The following is a 20438-nucleotide window of genomic DNA, read 5'->3' on the forward strand; positions in this document are numbered from 1 at the left end:
TTCAGCACACATCAAAAGTAAGAGAGATTTTTAACTTCAGTATTGCCTTTTTGGCTTCCTTCTAAACTGTTTAACACAGGAGAATAGAGGTTTAAATTAGCTTTTGCAGCCTGACAGTTAAGGCTCATACACACATCAGACTATAGTCTTTGGAAAATGAAAGATCACAGACCAATCTTACCACCCTTCATGTAGTATGAGAGCCATACTCCACACAGTCTATTCTATGGAGCTGAACTCCACATCAGAAAAAAATCTTTAAAAGATGCTGCACACACAGATGCTGTACAGACACAAAAGATCAGTATCTGCAAAAGATCTGTTCCTGCCAAAAATCCATTCCTGCAAATTGCAATGATAGTCTATGAGATCTGCAGATCATCATACACGCATGATTTAACTGACATTCATCTGCAGATCAGATCCACCAGGATGGATTTTCAGATCTGCAGATGATTGCTTGATCTTCAGACTGATGTGTGTATGCACCCTTACTCTTTAAGTAATTTGATCTCAGCTGCGTCAGCACACACATTCAGCAGTCCTCGGCAGACACAGCAAATATGTAAACACAGGATGTTGACCTTTACCTGCTTCTATGAAAGCAGGAAGTAGACACTGCAGATTTATTGCAGGACATCTGTATGCTGTAACAAAAATGTTTTTCTTTACAGGTTATTATGCTGTTTATCTTTTAGAGAGAGAGGAAGTTCTGAGTTCAGGTCCACTTAAAGTGTTGGCTGCAGGCATTCAGGCCCTCCCTCACCCCCACTGTACACCCTGATGTGTCTTTGCACCGTGGATTAAAAGGTACCTATTTTTGCAACAACAGTGCCTCCTTCTCTTCTCTATTGATAACTGCATTGACTGTCTCTGAGCTGCACGTTGAAGCATGGAGTACGCAATCCAGTAAACCCAGCATCCTTTCACCCACATCTAGTGCCAGTCTCTCTCTTTTCAATATTGGCTGCAGACATTCATAGTACCACTCTCCAGTCTTCCAGTCCAAAGCAACTGTCTTACTTTTCTGCAGGGCTGTGGAGTCGGTCCAAAAATCCACCGACTCCGACTCCTCAGTTTAGGATTCCACCGACTCAGACTCCTCGACTCAGACTCCTCTAATTTGCATATTACAATTTTGTTGATTAATAGTATGTAACATGAAATTCGTCTCTTAACTGCCAACGCTTAGGAATTTTACAAGACAACTGAAGTGAGAAGGATATGTAGACTACTATATTTATTCCCTTTAGACTAAAACTAGTCCTTGGTAAGAGTACTTGTAAAAGGTACAAACCGGAACAAAGAACATATATCAGGCCCTAGGCAATGTAAGTGTGGGTACATGTAAGAATGATGTGCAGGTACTCTGCAGGGGAATGAGGAGATTGTAAACAGACAACACCTCTGTGTTCAATGTGCACAGCATTCTCAGTGGATTCCCTGCAGCTCTGTGGGGAGTGCATATGTAGAGTATAGTACTACTGTGTAACAAAGTAAACCTGATACAGATGAAATTAAAGTTTTATACATACATGGGGCTTCCTCCAGCCGCCTTCAGGATAATCAGTCCCTCATTGTCCTCCTCCACCACGTGGATCTTCTGCTATGAGTCCAGGTACTTGAGCCAGTCGGGCGTAGTGTGCATGCACACACTCCGCCGCCAGGAGCATACTACACCTGTGCAGCACTATTGCGCAGGTGCAGAATGTTCCTGGCTGTGGGAGCGGCATGCGGCCGGACAGCGCTGACTGGCTGAATTACCAGGACTCATAGCAGAAGATCCGGGTGGTGGAGGACAGCGAGGGACTGATTAGCCTGAAGGGGGCTGGAGGAAGCCCCAGGTATGTATAAAACTTTACTTTTCATCCGTCTCAGTTACCCTTTAATTTGTAGTCACCAAACCAAATTTTAACAACATATCAAATTATTTGATTTCATCAGCAAAGGGAGTGCATACATTTGCATAAATAAGCATCAATGCAGAATTATTTCCATCTCGTTGACCATCTCTATTAGTGACACAGCTACACATCAGGCTTTATTCTTACAGCATAGATGTTATTTAGTATATATGTTACGGCCAGAACCCGAAGTCTGGCCACTTCGGGTTCTGGCCGGTCAGAATGCGAAGTGGCCGCTCTCTGCGGCCAATACACAAAACGCTGCTGAATTTTGGACTTTGGCCGGCCAGATCGCGTACTAACTAAGTGTGGCCGGCCAAGTCCCGAAGCTCACCTCTCCGCTTTACGTCCCCTCTCCCTGCGCTGTCTCTGGCTGTCTGCTCTGTTCTGTCCCCTCTCCCCGCGCTGTTTCCGGCTGTCAGTTTTACTTACAAGGACCCCTGGGCTGCCCTGACGATGCCGGCTGCTTCATATCCCCTGCTCTCCGATGAGCTGCTGTGCGCAGCTCAGTCAGTTGTCTGTGTGCTGCTGGTGTTCCGCTGTCCCCCGTTCGTCTGCACTCTCCTGATCATATACCAATACCCCTGCTTCTCAAGCCCCGGGTCCTCACAGACTAACGGAGAATGGGGCACGGAGAACTTAGCAGAGGAAAGATGAGCTTTCCTCTGCTAAGTTCTCTATGCCCCATTCTCCGTTAGTCTGTGAGGACCCGGGGCTTGAGAAGCAGGGGTATTGATGCTGCGAAGCGGGCCGGAGGGGGCAGGGGGGGGGAGGATTGGTGTCCCTGAAATCTGCTGTCCCTGCAATCTGCTGTCCCTGCTCAGCTCTTCACAACGGCTGCTTTCTCCTCGAACGACCCAAGGCTCCAGGTGACACGGGTTGGACAGAGAATGGAAGGGGGTGGGGGAGGAATTTGAGAGGAGGATAGCAGTTTATGGATAACTAGTGACCTTATGCTGGATACACACGTTGGGTTTTGCTGCGCGATTTGCGAGATCGATTCCATCAATTCAATTATTTCCAACATGTTCGTTCGTGTTTCGATGGATCCAGCCGTCGATTTTGCATATTACGTATGCAAAATCGACAGCTGTATCCATCGAATCACGATCGAACATGTTGGAAATAGTCGAATCGATGGAATCGATCCCACGAATTGCGCTGCAAAACGCAACGTGTGTATCCAGCATTAGCCCGTTTAAAAACGGGCTAGGTCTGTCCCCACGTGCACTTGCACACACGGCCTACAGCTATGTCGACACTAATAAAAATGCTAATATAATATGTTACGGCCAAAACGGGAATAGAACTGGCCGGTTTGACGTCGGCCAAAGTCTAAAATGCTGCGAATTTCTGACTTTGGCCGACTGACTTTGGCCGTTTCTAGAACTGGCCGGCCAATGTCAGAAATTTCCAGCATTTTGGACTTTGGCCGACGTCAAATCGGCCAGTTCTAGAAACGGCCGGCCAATTCTAGAATTGGCCAATTTCTGGTTTTGGCCATAACATATATAAGAGATTCCTGTGTACACATATATACAGTCACAATCAGATATTTATATCTGACCTTAAAAATACAGGGACTGCTTTTTTGAAGCAGCACAAGTAACTAATTTTGATTGGTTTATTTCATTTTTGTGGACTAAGCACAGCTATTACTGTATATATTATATATATATATATATATATATATATATATATATATATATATATATATATATATATATATATATATATATATATATATACACACACATTATTTTTAATGACTATTATTTGAGAAGAAATGGAACATTTTATCATATTTTCTATTTTAATTACAGTTACAAATTCATTAGGAGTCGGTGCATTTTTTCCCGACTCCAGGCACCCAAAATTGCCCGACTCCACAGCCCTGCTTTTCTGCACCCCAGTTCTTTTGCCTTTCATCTGCCACACTGTTTTCTTGGCCAATCACTCTACGATCTTCAACACTGCTTGTTTCTTTGTGCTTCTTCAAAACAGCTTAAATAGTACAACTTAAAACCACCACTCTTTGCTGGGAGAAATCTTGCTGCTGTACAAAGACTGGAATCATCAGCTACAATAAAAAAAACCTGCTTTACTCACCTGGGGCTTCCTCCAGCCCCTTGCAGCCGACAGTCCCACGCTGACCATTCCGCTCTCCGCCACCAGCATCCTCGCTCGCTGCAGAGGCCGAGGTCGTCCTTACTGCACCTGCGTGAAGCACCGCTGTCAAACAAGCCCACATTGTCCGTGGCTTACTGCACAGGTGCAGAACATGGGTGGACGTTACTAGCACATGACCAGTAAGGGACACACTTGTCCATGCTTGCGCACACTGAAAAAACCTATGTGACTCGCTCAAGTCGAATAGATAGGAAAAGACTCGGCACTGGAACAGCGGAGGTGTAAGAAGAACCAGGAAGTCTAGAGGCTTCCCACTTGATTTATACAGCACCATCATCTACTGTGGCATTGTGCAGTAGAAAAACAAATACATACATAAAAATACAGATATTGGTATACATAAAACTACACACGCAGCATTTTGAAACTGCATTTAAAGGCAACGTTTGGAGTTAGACGGATGTGTTTAACCCTTTGGGGACCGGCCGCCTAACTCCACTTAAAGAGACTCTGAAGCGAGATAGCATTTGATTAGTGTAAAGCACCTTACATAGTGCTAAACCGCCGATATCCCACGGGAAAACGAGGGGTTTTTACCCCCCAAATCCTCCCTGCAAAATCCACTACTTTCTTGGTCGTGGATTTTGCTGCTCATGGAGGCAGAGCTATATGCTGCAGCTCTGCCTCCGTGAGCGTCAATCTGCCGGCAGATCTCCACCTCTCCCCTGCCCCTCTCTGTGAAGGCAGATTGAGAGGGGTGGGGAGAGGTGACGATCAGTCCGGATTGATGCGCTGAGAGGGAGAGCTACAGCCATTAGCCACCAGTCAAATGCTATCTAACTCGAATTAGTCTCTCTTTAAGGACCAGGCATTTTTGCTATGGTGGGGGGGGGGGGGGGGGCGGTCAGGCAGCCAGATCCCCAGTGGGGCTTGCTGGGCATGGTGTCCCCCCCCCCTGTAGCCAGGTGCCCCCCCTGTAGCTGGCAGCCATTATTCACCTTCCAGGCTCCAGCGATGAGCCGCAGTGGACCCCTCCGCTCTGGCCGGCATCTCCGCTCTTACTGCCAGTTGACCCGGCACTGACGTCAGAGAGAGCGGGGAGGGGGATGCTGGCCTGAGCGGTGGGGTGCGCCAATCATCGTGGGAACATCAGGAAGGTGAGTGGATCCTCTTCTTCCCCCCTACCACCGCAGCAGTCAATAGTGATCACTTCAATCCGCCAGGCGATCGTAGTGATCATGTGATCAGCAGCCATACGTGATGGCTGCTGATCACTGAGGGGAGATGTCAGCTGTCATATGACAGCTTAATTTCCTCTCTCAGGTGCAGACGATTGCGTCAGGAGCGGAAACAGCAGGCGTGGCGTATATCCTACGCTGCATCAGGCTAGAACAGCCACAATTGCGGCGTAGGATCTAATACAGACGGTCCCCAAAAGGTTAAGAAAGGATAAAAGAAAACAACAACAAAAAAGCCCTATCTTTTCTCATTTATTACACTTCACAATTGCTTTAAATGCCCAGAAAACCTGTCTGATCACTGTAAAACTTTCCACAAGAGACAAGCAGCTCTGCCAGCATCTGCTGCTGGCTCATCATTCCTTCCTCACCTGCACATGAACACATTTAGGCTTCTTAAACATTGTAAATCACAATTCGGGTTTTCACTCCGAATTTTCACAAATTGCTTTAAAGAAAATGTAAGATGCAAAAGAGGAAAAAATATTCAGTAACACACAGTACTGTATGTTACTGGTATGAGTGAAGAGCCTACAAGGTTTCCTGCTGGGTCCTCTAGACTTAGCGCCTATTGCATCCAGCAACTCTGTGCCCGCTCATCCCTAGTGCACAACCCAATCGTTCAACTAAGACCACAATGGGTATCATTCATAAAAGTGCTGTCGGTAAGGAGAATCAATGCGGGAAAAGACCGCTGCCGGTATTTTAGACTTCTGGGTGGGCATTCATAAAAAAAATGTTCAGGTGCGATAGCACTGCGGAGATTCCCCAAACTAGGCTGGCGGTAGGCTTGCGAAGACACAGGAAGCTGCCGAGTTGATACATTTCTCCGTGTTCCGCCCTACTGCAGCTGCCTGAGAGGTCTGTGTCTCCATTCACTTTACATTGGTATCGCCACATCAGAGGGAGCGGTATTTCCCGTCCTCATACCGCTTGCGGTATTCCTTATGAATTTACATTTGTTACGATAATCACCGCACAAGGCGGTGATTTATCACTCTGCTCGGTAGTGTCAGTTTTTCATGCAGAAAGAGGCTTTATGAATGCCGAACTTGCTGAGTGTTCGGTAAAGTCAGCTGTTTTAAGCATTTCCGCATTCGGAAATGCTTTTATGAATGATAGCCAATGATTGTGGCTATGGTGGCACTGACTTAAAGGAATACTATCAATACCCAAGTGTTCTAAAATGACAGTGTGCAAATAATGTCTAAGTAGCTGTGTAAACATTTTCCTACTTTTCATGTTAAATATCAGAGGCAAAAGCTGTAATTTATTGAGGGTAGGATTTAGCTATATTGGGACAAATCAATTGCAGAAGGGGTGTCGGCTTCAATGTACAGCCAGAGTTGCATATCAGACTACAAATAGCAAATATCAAACATATCAAACTCTGAAAGCAAAAACAATATGAAAAAGTTGTGACAATTAGTTACATTTCCTCTGCTCTCTTCAGACACTTCAGTCAGAAACAGAGCTCCCAACAGCTGCAGCTCCTGTGTCCTGTCTCTCTCTGTCACACACAGAGCTACACATAGAGTTAACTGATCAAGTGTGAGGGGAATTTCCCCTCTCCTCATGGCTCAGTCAGCAGTCAGTTTTGGCGTCAGTAAATTTTGAATGTATTTTGCTAACAGTAAACAAAGAAGTTGCTACTAAAATGTATACACCAGTACTTAGCAGCACTTCCCAAACAATTCCTGTGTCAATTGAAAAAAATATGTGAATCGAAAGTATTCCTTGAAGTGTAAGTTGGGCATCAGTGTTCAGCTATTATATAGCCATACTTCAGCTGCTGGTGAAGTTACTTCGGCACAGAAGTTTGGCAATCACATAGTGGAAAACACTTCATTAATGGATGCCAAAGTTCAGCTATCATATAGTCAAACACCGGGTTGACTGTGGCTCAGTCAGCCGACCACTATGATAAGCTATGATTATAATGTTATTGGTTGCAACGATTGGGCTAGTGTTGGAGCCCCAACGTACTAGCCTATGCGTCAAACCAGCCTAGGAAGTTGTTAGGTTAGTGTTAGGCATTAGGTGGGTAAGTTTAGTATTAGGAACTAGAAGGGAGAAGATTGGTGTTAGGCAACACGGTGGCGTAGTGGTTAGCGCTCTTGCCTTGCATCGCTGGGTCTCCGGTTCAAATCCCAGCCAGGTCAACATCTGCAAGGAGTTTGTATGTTCTCCCCGTGTCTGCGTGGGTTTCCTCTGGGCACTCTGGTTTCCTCACACATCCCAAAAACATACAGATAAGTTAATTGGCTTCCCCCTAAATTGGCCCTTGCATGATACATGCACTACAGGACACATACATAGACATAGGACTATGGTAGGGATTAGATTGCGAGCTCCTCTGAGGGACAGTTAGTGACAAGACTATATTCTCTGTGCAGCGCTGCATAAGATGTTGGCGCTATATAAATACTAAATAATAATTAAAAAAGGCATTAGGAGGGGGATTAGTGTTATTCATCAAGAGTGGGGTTAGTGGTAAGTAGGGGAGTTGTTAGGCATAGGCATGGGGGAGGTTATGGTTAGGCTAGATAGTGGAGGATAGTGTGAGATATAAGTCATAAAAGCCGACTACTGGTTCAATACATTATAATAAGGTCTTTGGTATAGTGGCATTCCCTGCACAGACAGTCAGACATCAGATGGTAAAACAATCATATCAGCAACAGCAAGTGTCCAAGTTAACAGTTGCTGTTAAATGCAAGCTTCAGCCCATGCCCTCCTTTACCTGTTGCGGCAGAAGAAGCTCCAGCTCTGCCACTATCCCTTGTTCTCTTCAGCTGCGCCCTGCGTGAGATAATAATATGACCGCCAGGAGCTCCAATTACACTGAGCATTGCCCCGTAGTGTTGTCCGGATCATGAACGATTCGGATCTTTGATCCGAATCTTTTTTATGAGTCGATCATCCGAATCATCAAAATGAACGATTCGGATCGCAAAAGGGGCGGGGCCAGGAGCGACACGCCCCCTCTCAGCGGGCAGCGGGGTCCTGGAAGCAGGGATCGCTCTGTTGGATGGAAGCCAGCCTTGCAGGGAGACAGGTAGATGAGAGAGAGGGGACATGGGTGCCACTGCCAGATATGTGTAGAGCACACATACTGGCTATAACGTGCTGCCCATTATAGGCTGGCTGTTCCGTAGTGCTGCACAGTGAACACATTGGAAGCTTTTGGCTCAGCACAGCTCAGTAACTTTGCAGGCAATGTGATTGAAAGGCAATATAATCCTCCTGCACTCGGCACTAAACAGCTGCACTTATCTTCTGGGAATGCTTTCTTTCACTGTGCGACCTTTTCTTTCAAAGTGTACAGATGCACATGTAGGTGAAATATATGTAAAGCATATGACTTCAGCATGTGGGTATTACGTGCAAACATTTCTGCTCTCTGCTCGTCCCTCCTCCCTTCTCTGTCCACTCCCTGCCCTCTGTCCATCTTCTCCCCTTCTCTGTGTGTCCACCCCCCTCCCCTTCTCCTGTCCACAGACCTGTCCTGCTGTTCATTTCACCCCCGAATGCTTCCGGTAGTAAAATGATCCGAGATTCGGATCAAAGATCCGGATCTCTTCAATGATCCGATTCGAATCATCCGGATCATTGAAAAGATCCGAACTTCCCATCTCTATTGCCCCGTACTCATCACCATACCATCTCAGGCTAAAGGACCCTAGTGACGTCACATAGTCACGTTACCGCCGCCCACGTCAACAGCAGGCATGCGCGCTGGAGTTCAGACGAAAAAGTTCGGAGATCGGCTCAACAATGCATCCTCTACCGGGAATCAGTCGCTTGGGCAACTTTGTATTCATATGTCCACCTGGATAGTGGACATGCACAATGCACACCAGGACCCTTGGCCACGGGCTGGAAAGTCGGCTCGCGAAGTTGCGAATCAGGGCAGTTTCTAGGCTAAATTTCACCCTGGGCGAGGGTGTAAAAATCCCCCCCCCCCTCCCAATGGAGCTAGGCATAGGTGCCCGCAGTACAGGTTAGCTACCTAAGTGCCTCCTGTATAGGGTAGACTGTATAGTTGCCCCCAGTATAGATTAGACAGGTAGTTGCCCCCAGTGTAGGTTAGATAGGTAGGTGCCTGCTTTATAGGTTATCTACGTGGGTGCCTCCAGTATAGGGTAGCCCGTATAGTTGCCACCAGTGTGGTTTAGATAGGTAGGTGACCCTCAGTATAGGTTTAGATAGGTAGGTTCCCGCAGTATAGGTTAGTTAGGTAGGTTCCCGCAGTTTAGGTTAAATAGGTAGGTTCCCGCAGTATAGATTAAATAGGTAGGTGCCCCGCAATAAAGTGTTAGGTAGGTTCCCACAGTATAGGTTAGTTAGGTAGGTTCCCGCAGTATAGGTTAGTTAGGCAGGTTCCCGCAGGTATGGGCGGCATGAGTTGGGCGCAGGAGGGGGGAGCGGACATAATAGTTATAACTCACCTGCTTCCACCGAACCCGCACTGCTTCAATGTCCTTCCTTTCCCGGCATCTATCTCATTAGTAACAGTGCTTCCTGTGATGACATGCGGTACGTCATCACAGGGGGCGCTGTTACCAGGTGACGGACGCCGGGAGAGGAAAGACATTGAAACTGCGAGGGAACAGATGAAGAAGGTGTTATAACTTATGTCCGTTCCCCCGCTCCGGCGCCCCCCTCCTGCCGCACAATAAAGTGCCCCGGGCAATTGCACGTATCGCACGCCCACCTTTTGGATGGAAAAATACCGGCTTGGGGTGTGGCCTAAAAGTGGGCGTGGCTTGTTACGCCCTTTTTTCAAAAACAGCAAGAAGTGGGCATAATGACAATAGAATATTGGTTGATAATTGGCATAACATTAAAATATATGTACCTATCCATCAAATTGGTGCCGCCAAATGCATGCCAGATTAATGATATGACCAATTTTGGGACGAAAATGGTCGCATGTATCGTTTGGACATTCTGCAAGATGTAGGGCCGACTTTTTGCATCGGGTGCATGGAGATAACAGCGAGCAATTTCGGGACCAGTGACGAAACCCTCGGTGCTGTTTTCTCAGTGTATAAATGTGCCTGTCCTGTGTAGCGGTGCACATCTGTCTTCAGAATCCACTGCTCTACCATTAGACCCATACACGACACCGGTGTATAGCACGCAGCACATGTGATATCACACATGCCATGTAGAATGTATAGGGCTATGGAAGAGTGTTGGATTTGGAAGACGGACGGGCACCGTGACACAGGACAGGTAACGTATAAACGCACACATGTACATTTATACACTATGGAGCAGCAGCGACTCCCAAGAGACTTCATGTTGAAATCAGTCGGGAATCGGCCTGCGGTCTATGGGCAGCTGACATCCCTCTCCGATCACATTCGATCAGAGAGAGATTTGTCTTTTGTCACATCTGTCCATCATCCCCTGATGTATGGGCACCTGTATTTTTGGGACCGTAATCAAGAGGAGAAGTAGGCTCTCTTCCGCAGCCCTTAGCCGTGTAACTTCACAGCTTTTGCACCTCTTAGGGCTGGGTTAACTTGCTCTGCAGTCCCTCCCATACAGCCCCAATCTGCCTCCACAGCTCAGGGAAACAGAGCTATTCCTATAGTGCACAAATTACATACTGTATTTCACCAGTGGCATAGCAATAGGGGGTGCAGAGGTAGTGACCGCATCGGGCCCTTGTGCCAGAGGGGCCCCAAAGGGTCCACCCTCTATCACAGTATTAGCACTCTTTTGGTCCTGTGTTGGTAATAATCACTTCTATAGATGATTTGAATAGTAGTCATGCTTAACACGCTGTTCCCCATCCCCTTCTTGCAACTCTGACACTGTAGTTGTCCTTGGCAGGTATTGGTATGCCATATAAATTGTCATGTATAGAGTGCTTAGGTGGGCCCCATGTAAAACTTACACCGTGGCCCATAGCTCCTTAGCTACGCCACTGTATTTCACTGTTTATACAGAACACAAAATTATGTTATTGGTGCACAATAGGAATAGCTCTCTGTTTCCTTGAACACTGGCATTCCACTGGTAATCTCTGCTCCAGTGTGAGGCTCCTCTGCTCACCTCCCAGCTCTCTCCTACATTTCCCAGATGTTCTTCACACAGACAGAAGCACATTAACAAACAACAAACCAACACAGAACATTTATATCGCGCTTTTCTCCTGGCGGACTCAAAGCGCCAGAGCTGCAGCCACTAGGACACGCTCTATAGGCAGTAGCAGTGTTAGGGAGTCTTGCCCAAGGTCTCCTACTGAATAGGTGCAGGCTTACTGAACAGGCCGAGCCGAGATTCGAACCCAGGTCTCCTGTGTCAGAGGCAGAGCCCTTAACCATTACACCATCCAGCCACATTAGTACATGCTGGCTCTGCTGATGACATGGCTCTGCCTCCTCCCTTCCTAGCTATCCAGCCTGCAGAGGGAGTGCACAGAACACACGCTGCTCACAGGAAAATTGGCAACACACGCATCCCTCTCCTACCAGTCCCCAGCAGCCTGTGCACTTAAATAAACAGCCAGGAGGTGGGGCACCACTCTCTCCTGAATGCCTAAAATTTGCCCGTCGCAAGCAAATCTAACAAGCAGAGGTGTATCTGGGTAAGAGTAGAGCGCACGCTACCCGCACGGACTTGTACACTTCAATGTGTAAGTGACCAATGACGCCACTTCCGCATTGAAGTATATGCGTCCTACAGATCTCGTGCACCCTGCTCTTCCTCTCGCCGCCTCTCTGGTCGCCCTGATCTGAGGTCTGATAAGGAGAGGCAGCGGGGACCAGGAGGTAGTGCTGGCAGGCGGCGCTGCGCAATGGTGACTCGATTTACCGGCATATGAGGTGCCGGTAGAATTATAGTACCGGCGCCGGATTTGTGGACGAATTTACCGGCTGTGCTGGTCAAATACCGGCTGGGTGGCAACCCTAGGTAGAGGAGACCATTGAACTGCGGCTCCAGTCTACGTAATGGGAATCCCCATAGACAAATGGCTGCTTCCCTTTGTAAGAAACGGGATACAGCATGAGTATGCATGCTACCAACCCAATGGTGTAAGTGAAGTTGTGGGAGTGGAGGCGATAGCTGAAGAGCACCGTGCCCGAAGCTCAGTGGCTCAAAGACCTAGTGTTCAATTATAGTTTAGTGTTTCCCCCAGGTCTCCTTATTTCTTACAAATTAGTGGTCCCCGACCAAATGTTGAGAGTCTGCCTCGGGCAGGAAGTGGCTATTTGTCTGTGGGTACTCATATTGTGTCCCCTAAAGTAGACTAGCGCCTAAACTGCTGATGAAGAAAGTTATACAGGGGGAAGGTGGAAGACCACCAGACCAAGTTATATAATTGTGTAGACCAGTGTTCCCCAACCCTGTCCTCAAGGCCCACCAACAGTGCATGTTTTTTGGAAATCCACACAGAGGCCTAGTGCACACCGGAGCGTTTCCGCTGTGGTTTGCGATCTGCTTGCTGGTGCGGATCCGATAGGGTAATGTATTTCAATTGGCTGGTGCACACCAGAGCGGGAGGCGTTCTGTAGAAACGCATACTCCCGGGCTGCTGCAGATTTTGGATTGCGGATGCGTTTCTGCCTCAATGTTAAGTATAGGAAAACCGCAAACCGCTCTGAAAAACGGCACTTCAGAGCGGTTTGCCAGGCGTTTTTTGTTACAGTAGCTGTTCAGTAACAGCTTTACTGTAACAATATATGAAATCTACTACACCAAAACCGCTACACAAAACCGCAAAACGCTAGCTGAAACACTGCAGAAAAATAAGAAAAAGCGTTTCAAAATCTGCTAGCATTTTGCGGATCTGCTAGCGGTTTTTGGTGTGCACCAGGCCTAATAGTTGATTAGCTCTGATGCAACACTAATTACCTCACCTGTGATTGTGTGGTTTTCTGCAAAACATGTACTGTTGGTGGGCCTTGAGGACAGGGTTGGGGAACTCTGGTGTAGACCACAGGAAAAGTCATAAAAGTGTGGGGAGAGACCACCAGGGAAAGCTATGTAAGATAAGCAGTAGTAGACACCAGACCACTGGGGTTGGGGGGATTATGTTAGGGGGGACCACTAGATCACCAGGCAGGGCAGGGCTAGATTTTTCATAAGGCATTGTAGGCATGTGCCTACAGGCACCTGATGATGGAAAGGCAGCTCACTACCCTCCCCTAGCGCCTCCCTCGAGAGCATAAATGAGAGGCTACTTATACAGCTTTCAGCATTCCACTAACAAGATCTTCCTTCATCTGGAGGCACCTCTAGCTACTTAATACTGAGGGTATTTCTGGCTATCTAAAACTAAGGGGCAAATGGGGCTGCCTATGCCAGGCAAGGGATGATTGGGACAGGTGGGACAGGTGACAGCTGGACCAACAAGCAAACTTGCAGTGTCGTCCAGCAGTGGTTTGTGGAGAACAAAGTCTAGGTTGCCAGAACATCTGTGCCTTTAGGTTTCTGTGATGTGAATCTGGGCCTGTCACCAGACAACACTATATAAGTGGAGCAACACTAGATCACCTAGGAAATCTACACTGGCCAAAAATTTAGACACCATGGACCATATGCAATTCACTTTTTCACCTGACTTTTCTCCCAGGAGCTAATTTTTCAACTTCGATTTAAAATAACTTTTCAGCACTTTTCAACTAAAAAAGTACCAAAAGTAGTTGAAAAATAACTATCAAAATTATTTTGATTATTTTCTTGCTTCCTGGAGGCTTAAAAGGCATTTTATTGACAACTTTAAAAATATCACCTAGGAGAAAAGTCAGATGAAAAAGTGAATTGCATATGGCTCCATGAGTTAGTCCACCTTTAGTTCTGATCACAGCAGATATTCTTCTTGGCATGGAATCCACAAGATGCTGATACCATTGCTGAAGAATAGTGACCTATGCTGACATAATGGCAGCGCTAAGTTAGGTCAGATTGGATGGCGGCTTTTCCAAGCTTGTAAGTGATCTTTCAGCTTCATCCCACAAATGCTCAATATGGTTGAGGCCAGGGGTTCAGAGGCCAATTTGAAATCGATCAAGCACGGTGGCAAGGGCCCACAACAGGTGTCTTTTCCTATTTTTCTGTGATACCAATGGCACGCTTGATGGTCTCCTACTGCTAAAGCTGCCGGAGAGATACACAAACAGCGCACATCTCCTGCATAGACTGGAGCCGATTGACGTAAGTGACGGGACCCGGTTCCCGAAGCTGTGTGCAGTGAAAGACGGTGCCTTGGGAGCAATGCAAGCGGAAATGGCTGGAGGAAGCCCCAGGTATGTATAAATCTTTTGTCAGCTCTGAGTCCCTTTAAGGCTCATACACATGCCACATGAATCTTGACCAATAATGACTGCCTCTGACGAGAATCCAGTGTATGTACAATCCTCTCAGCGGCAAGGAAAATGGGCAACCTTCTCTATGATAGTGTTGTCCGGATCATGAACGATTCGGATCTTTGATCCGAATCTATTTTGTGAGTCGAATCATCTGAATCATCAAAATGAGTGATTCGGATCGCAAAGGGGGCAGGGCCAGGAGCGGCACTCCCCCTCTCAGCGGGCAGCGGGGTCCTGGAAGCAGAGCAGAGATGGATCGCTCTGTTGGAGGGGTGGCTCCCCTCCCCTCCTTGCAGCCAGGGACAGGTAGATCAGAGAGAGGGGACATCGGTGCCACTGCCAGATATGTGTAGAGCACACATACTGGCTATAATGTGCTGCCGATTATAGGCTGTCTGTTACGTAGTTGTGCACAGTGAACAAATTGGAAACTTTTGGCACAGCTCAGTAACGTTACAGACAGCGTGCTGGGCTAGGAAAGGGCAGGCACCAGGGCCGAGCCTGGGCGGGTGCAAGGCACCCAGGCGCCTGCCTCTGAGAGGCGCCGCCCGGCCGCCGCTCTCCCCCTGTGGCCGCCGCTCGCTCGCTCCCTCCCTCCCTCTAGCCGCCGGCGCCGCGTCAGACCTCGATCAGGCGGGCGGGCGCTAGGACCTAGCACGCCGCACTGATATGCGGAAGTGACATCACTTCCGCATATAGAGCGGGTGCGCCTGGCGCCTTCTTACTGGTCGGGTCGCCCGCTGATTGAGGTCTGAAGCTGCTGCAAGGTGAGGAGGGAGCGGCGGCGGCAGAGGCAGCAGCGGCGGGAGGGGAGGATTGGGTGCGCTCCTGTCACTACCTAAACGGGGACCCTATACCCCCTGGCTACCTATCCTGGGCACATATTACCCCCTGGCTACCTATCCTGGGCACATATTACCCCCTGGCTACCTATCCTGGGCACATATTACCCCCTGGCTACCTATCCTGGGCACATATTACCCCCTGGCTACCTATCCTGGGCACATATTACCCTCTGGCTACCTATCCTGGGCACATATTACCCCCTGGCTACCTATCCTGGGCACATATTACCCCCTGGCTACCTATCCTGGGTACATATTACCCCCTGGCTACCTATCCTGGGCACATATTACCCCCTGGCTACCTATCCTGGGCACATATTACCCCCTGGCTACCTATCCTGGGCACATATTACCCCCTGGCTACCTATCCTGGGCACATATTACCCTCTGGCTACCTATCCTGGGCACATATTACCCCCTGGCTACCTATCCTGGGCACATATTACCCCCTGGCTACCTATCCTGGGCACATAATACCCCCTGGCTACCTATCCTGGGCACATAATACCCCCTGGCTACCTATCCTGGGCACATATACCCCCTGGCTACCTATCCTGGGCACATATACCCCCTGGCTACCTATCCTGGGCACATATACCCCCTGGCTACCTATCCTGGGCACATATACCCCCTGGCTACCTATCCTGGGCACATATTACCCCCTGGCTACCTATCCTGGGCACATATTACCCTCTGGCTACCTATCCTGGGCACATATTACCCCCTGGCTACCTATCCTGGGCACATATTACCCCCTGGCTACCTATCCTGGGCACATATTACCCCCTGGCTACCTATCCTGGGCACATATTACCCCCTGGCTACCTATCCTGGGCACATATTACCCCCTGGCTACCTATCCTGGGCACATATTACCCCCTGGCTACCTATCCTGGGCACATATTACCCCCTGGCTACCTATCCTGGGCACATATTACCCCCTGGCTACCTATCCTGGGCACATAATACCCCCTGGCTACCTATCCTGGGCACATAATACCCCCTGGCTACCTATCCTGGGCACATATACCCCCTGGCTACCTATCCTGGGCACATATACCCCCTGGCTACCTATCCTGGGCACATATACCCCCTGGCTACCTATCCTGGGCACATATACCCCCTGGCTACCTATCCTGGGCACATATTACCCCCTGGCTACCTATCCTGGGCACATATTACCCTCTGGCTACCTATCCTGGGCACATATTACCCCCTGGCTACCTATCCTGGGCACATATTACCCCCTGGCTACCTATCCTGGGCACATATTACCCCCTGGCTACCTATCCTGGGCACATATTACCCCCTGGCTACCTATCCTGGGCACATATTACCCCCTGGCTACCTATCCTGGGCACATATTACCCCCTGGCTACCTATCCTGGGCACATATTACCCTCTGGCTACCTATCCTGGGCACATAATACCCCCTGGCTACCTATCCTGGGCACACATACCCCCTGGCTACCTATCCTGGGCACACATACCCCCTGGCTACCTATCCTGGGCACACATACCCCCTGGCTACCTATCCTGGGCACACATACCCCCTGGCTACCTATCCTGGGCACATATACCCCCTGGCTACCTATCCTGGGCACATATTACCCCCTGGCTACCTATCCTGGGCACATATTACCCCCTGGCTACCTATCCTGGGCACATATTACCCCCTGGCTACCTATCCTGGGCACATAATACCCCCTGGCTACCTATCCTGGGCACATAATACCCCCTGGCTACCTATCCTGGGCACATATACCCCCTGGCTACCTATCCTGGGCACATATACCCCCTGGCTACCTATCCCGGGCACATATACCCCCTGGCTACCTATCCCGGGCACATATACCCCCTGGCTACCTATCCCGGGCACATATACCCCCTGGCTACATATCCTGGGGACACTGGCTGTTTGTCATTATGTGCATTTGCTGGTGAAAAGCAGTCTCTTGTTATGTGAATTTGCTGGTGAAAAGCAGTCTCTTGTTATGTGCATTTGCTGGTGAAAAGCAGTCTCTTGTTATGTGCATTTGCTGGTGAAAAGCAGTCTCTTGTAATGTGCATTTGCTGGTGAAAAGCAGTCTCTTGTTATGTGCATTTGCTGGTGAAAAGCAGTCTCTTGTTATGTGCATTTGCTGGTGAAAAGCAGTCTCTTGTTATGTGCATTTGCTGGTGAAAAGCAGTCTCTTGTTATGTGCATTTGCTGGTGAAAAGCAGTCTCTTGTTATGTGCATTTACATGGGGAAAAGCAGTCTCTCGTTATGTGCATTTACATGGGGAAAAGCAGTCTCTCGTTATGTGCATTTACATGGGGAAAAGCTGTCTCTTATGTGCATTTAGTGGGGAATTTTTGTCAGTAAAAATAATCTTTTGTCAGTAAATTTTTAGGTATTTGTCAGTAAAAAATAACGTGAAAGGTTGGCAACACTGGCAGGCTGTGTGGCGCAACGGGAAAGATACAGGCAGCCCACCTTGGGCTTGGCAGGGGGGAGGAGCCGATGTCAGCGAGCGAGAGTAGGGTGGCCGCAGGCAGCCATAAATACGCAGTGTGTGACTGCGTCGCACTCGCAGAGCCTCTCAGCCTGAGTCAGTCCAGAGACTAGCAGACTGTCACTCGCAGGAAGCCAAAGCCAGCCAGGAGCAAGCCCATGGAAGAGGGGTAGGAATGGGGTATCACATGCATGCGTAAAGAGGTGGAAGGTGTGGGTGTGATTAGGAAGGACATGGGTGTGGTTATGTGGTTGGGCGTGGTTAATTTAACCACTCCCATAGGCGCCAGAGAAAATCTTGCACCCAGGTGCCAGGCACCCCAGGCTCACCCCTGGCAGGCACTGTGATTCCTGTGCAATATGATCCTCCTGCACTGCTCTAAACAGCTGCACTTCACCTCTGGGAATGCTTTGGGGAATGCTTTCTTTCACTGTCCGACGTTTCATTTAAAGTATACAGATTAACATATAGGTGAAATACATGTAAAGCATATGATTGCAGTATGTGGGTATTGTGTGCATTCAAACATTGCTGCTCTCTGCTCGTCCTGCCTCCCTTCTCTGTCCACTCCCTGCCCTCTGTCCATCTTCTCCCCTTCTCTGTGTGTCCACCCCCCTCCCCTTCTCCTGCTAATCATTTCACCCCCGAATGCTTCCCTTGTAAAATGATCCGAGATTCGGATTAAAGATCTGGATCGAATCATTGAAAAGATCCGAACTTCACATCTCTATTCTATGAAGGCTTATGCTATTTGCTGACTTCACCGTTGAAACCTAGAAATTATGCAGATCCTTTGCCCAGGTGAAAGCTAAACTAAGCGGAAAAAAATAATTTATGTGATGTTTCCAGCTAGACTGGGGGTTCAAGACAGTAAATCGGTCAAGTTTTTTGTAAAGCCCGAAGAGGCAATGGTATGGGCTGACACTCTGCCGTAAACCCCAGTTTGACTTTTCTGCTTTCTGTTCAGAGATGTCAAACAATTTTCTAGTTAAGGAACCCATGGCCACCAGTTCCTCTAGCACACTACTTGTCCAGTACCTGTAGTAAGAGCAGTGTGCACTGGGGCACCGTCCCTCATCAGCATATTATCCTAAACATAAATTATGAAAATCTGTATTTATACACCAGTTTACAGCAATGTGGTATAAATGCACTTAAAGAGACTCCGTAACAAAAATTTAATCCGGTTTTCTTCCATCCTACAAGTTCCAAAATCTATTCTAATGTGCTCTGGCTTACTGCAGCACGTTCTACTATCACCATCTCTGTAATAAATCAACTTATCTCTTTCCTGTCAGACTTGTCGGCCTGTGTCTGGAAGGCTGCCAAGTTCTTCAGTGTTGTGGTTCTGTGATGCATCTCCCCCCTCCAGGCCCCTCTCTGCACACTGCCTGTGTGTTATTTAGATTATGGCAGCTTCTCTCTGCTCTATTATCTTTTACAAGCTGGATAAATCGTCCTCTGAGCTGGCTGGGCTTTCACATACTGAGGAATTACATACAGGCAGAGCTGCCTGCACTCTGCAGGAAGAAAAAGCCTGACACTTCAGTGGAAGATAGCTGCAGGGGGAAAGAAACACACAAATGATCTCTTGAGATTAAAAAGGAAGGCTGTATACAGCCTGCTTGTGTATGGATGTATTTTCTATGTGTGGACATACTGTACATCAACCTACTTCCTGTTTTGGTGGCCATTTTGTTTGTTTATAAACAAACTTTTTAAATCTGTTTTTAACCACTTTTAATGCGGCGGGGAGCAGCGAAATTGTGACAGAGGGTAATAGATGTCCCCTAACGCACTGGTATGTTTACTTTTGTGGGATTTTAACAATACAGATTCTCTTTATAGAGAAACCGTGACCAAGAATTGAACTTCAACCCAATTAGTAGCGGATACCTCCTTTCCCATGAGAAATATTTTCCTTTTCGCAAACAGATCATCAGAGGGGGGCCCTGTATGGCCGATATTGTGGTGAAACTCCTCCCACAGGAAACTGAGGACCATGGTCCTGGCAGTTTCCTGTCTGTGAACCTTGTTGCATTGTGGGAAATAGCTGTTTACAGCTGTTCCAACTGCCAAAAAAGCAAGCAGCAACTACTTCCACTGACATCATCTGCCAGCAGTAAAAAATGTCACCATGTGATAAATGGCAATATAAATCGGAGAGAAAAGATTTTACAATGGGCAAGTACTGACTAAATCATTTATACATAATTATTGTAAAAATGAAGCACTTTTTTATTACATTATTTTCACTGGAGTTCCTCTTTAAACACACCCGCACACTGCATCTATACATTCTGCAGGCTGGAATGTAGAATTGCTGAATCTATACTTGCTTATCAATCTGGCACTCTACTATCGGTACAGCCCAAGCTGGAAACCGTTTGTCACAGAGCAATATCCAGTGCTTAGCTCCTTTTACTATATGGAACAGAAATTCAAGTTTCGATCGGCTTAACGTTTATGCATCAGAAACCAGCTATGTACTGTACA

General features: G+C 47.9%; 1 protein-coding gene across 3 annotated transcripts in view; it reads right to left on the minus strand.

The window, feature by feature from the left end:
* The window catches only part of KATNA1 (katanin catalytic subunit A1), a 62530-nt gene extending 53579 nt beyond the window's left edge, over positions 1-8951 (minus strand). Inside the window, exons 1-2 of one of the 3 annotated variants that reach the window (XM_068279513.1) lie at positions 8912-8951; positions 8016-8122 (exon numbers count right to left, since the gene is read on the minus strand). In XM_068279513.1, coding sequence (XP_068135614.1) covers positions 8016-8122; positions 8912-8913 — 109 coding nt within the window. In that variant the 5' untranslated portion in view covers positions 8914-8951. Of the gene's footprint in view, positions 1-8015; positions 8161-8911 lie in introns of those variants that run through there. The other 2 variants (XM_068279512.1, XM_068279514.1) reach the window with 2 other exon arrangements.
* Positions 8952-20438: the final 11487 nt, after the last annotated feature.

Source organism: Hyperolius riggenbachi, chromosome 4, assembly GCF_040937935.1.
Source record: "Hyperolius riggenbachi isolate aHypRig1 chromosome 4, aHypRig1.pri, whole genome shotgun sequence".
Taxonomy (NCBI): domain Eukaryota; kingdom Metazoa; phylum Chordata; class Amphibia; order Anura; family Hyperoliidae; genus Hyperolius; species Hyperolius riggenbachi.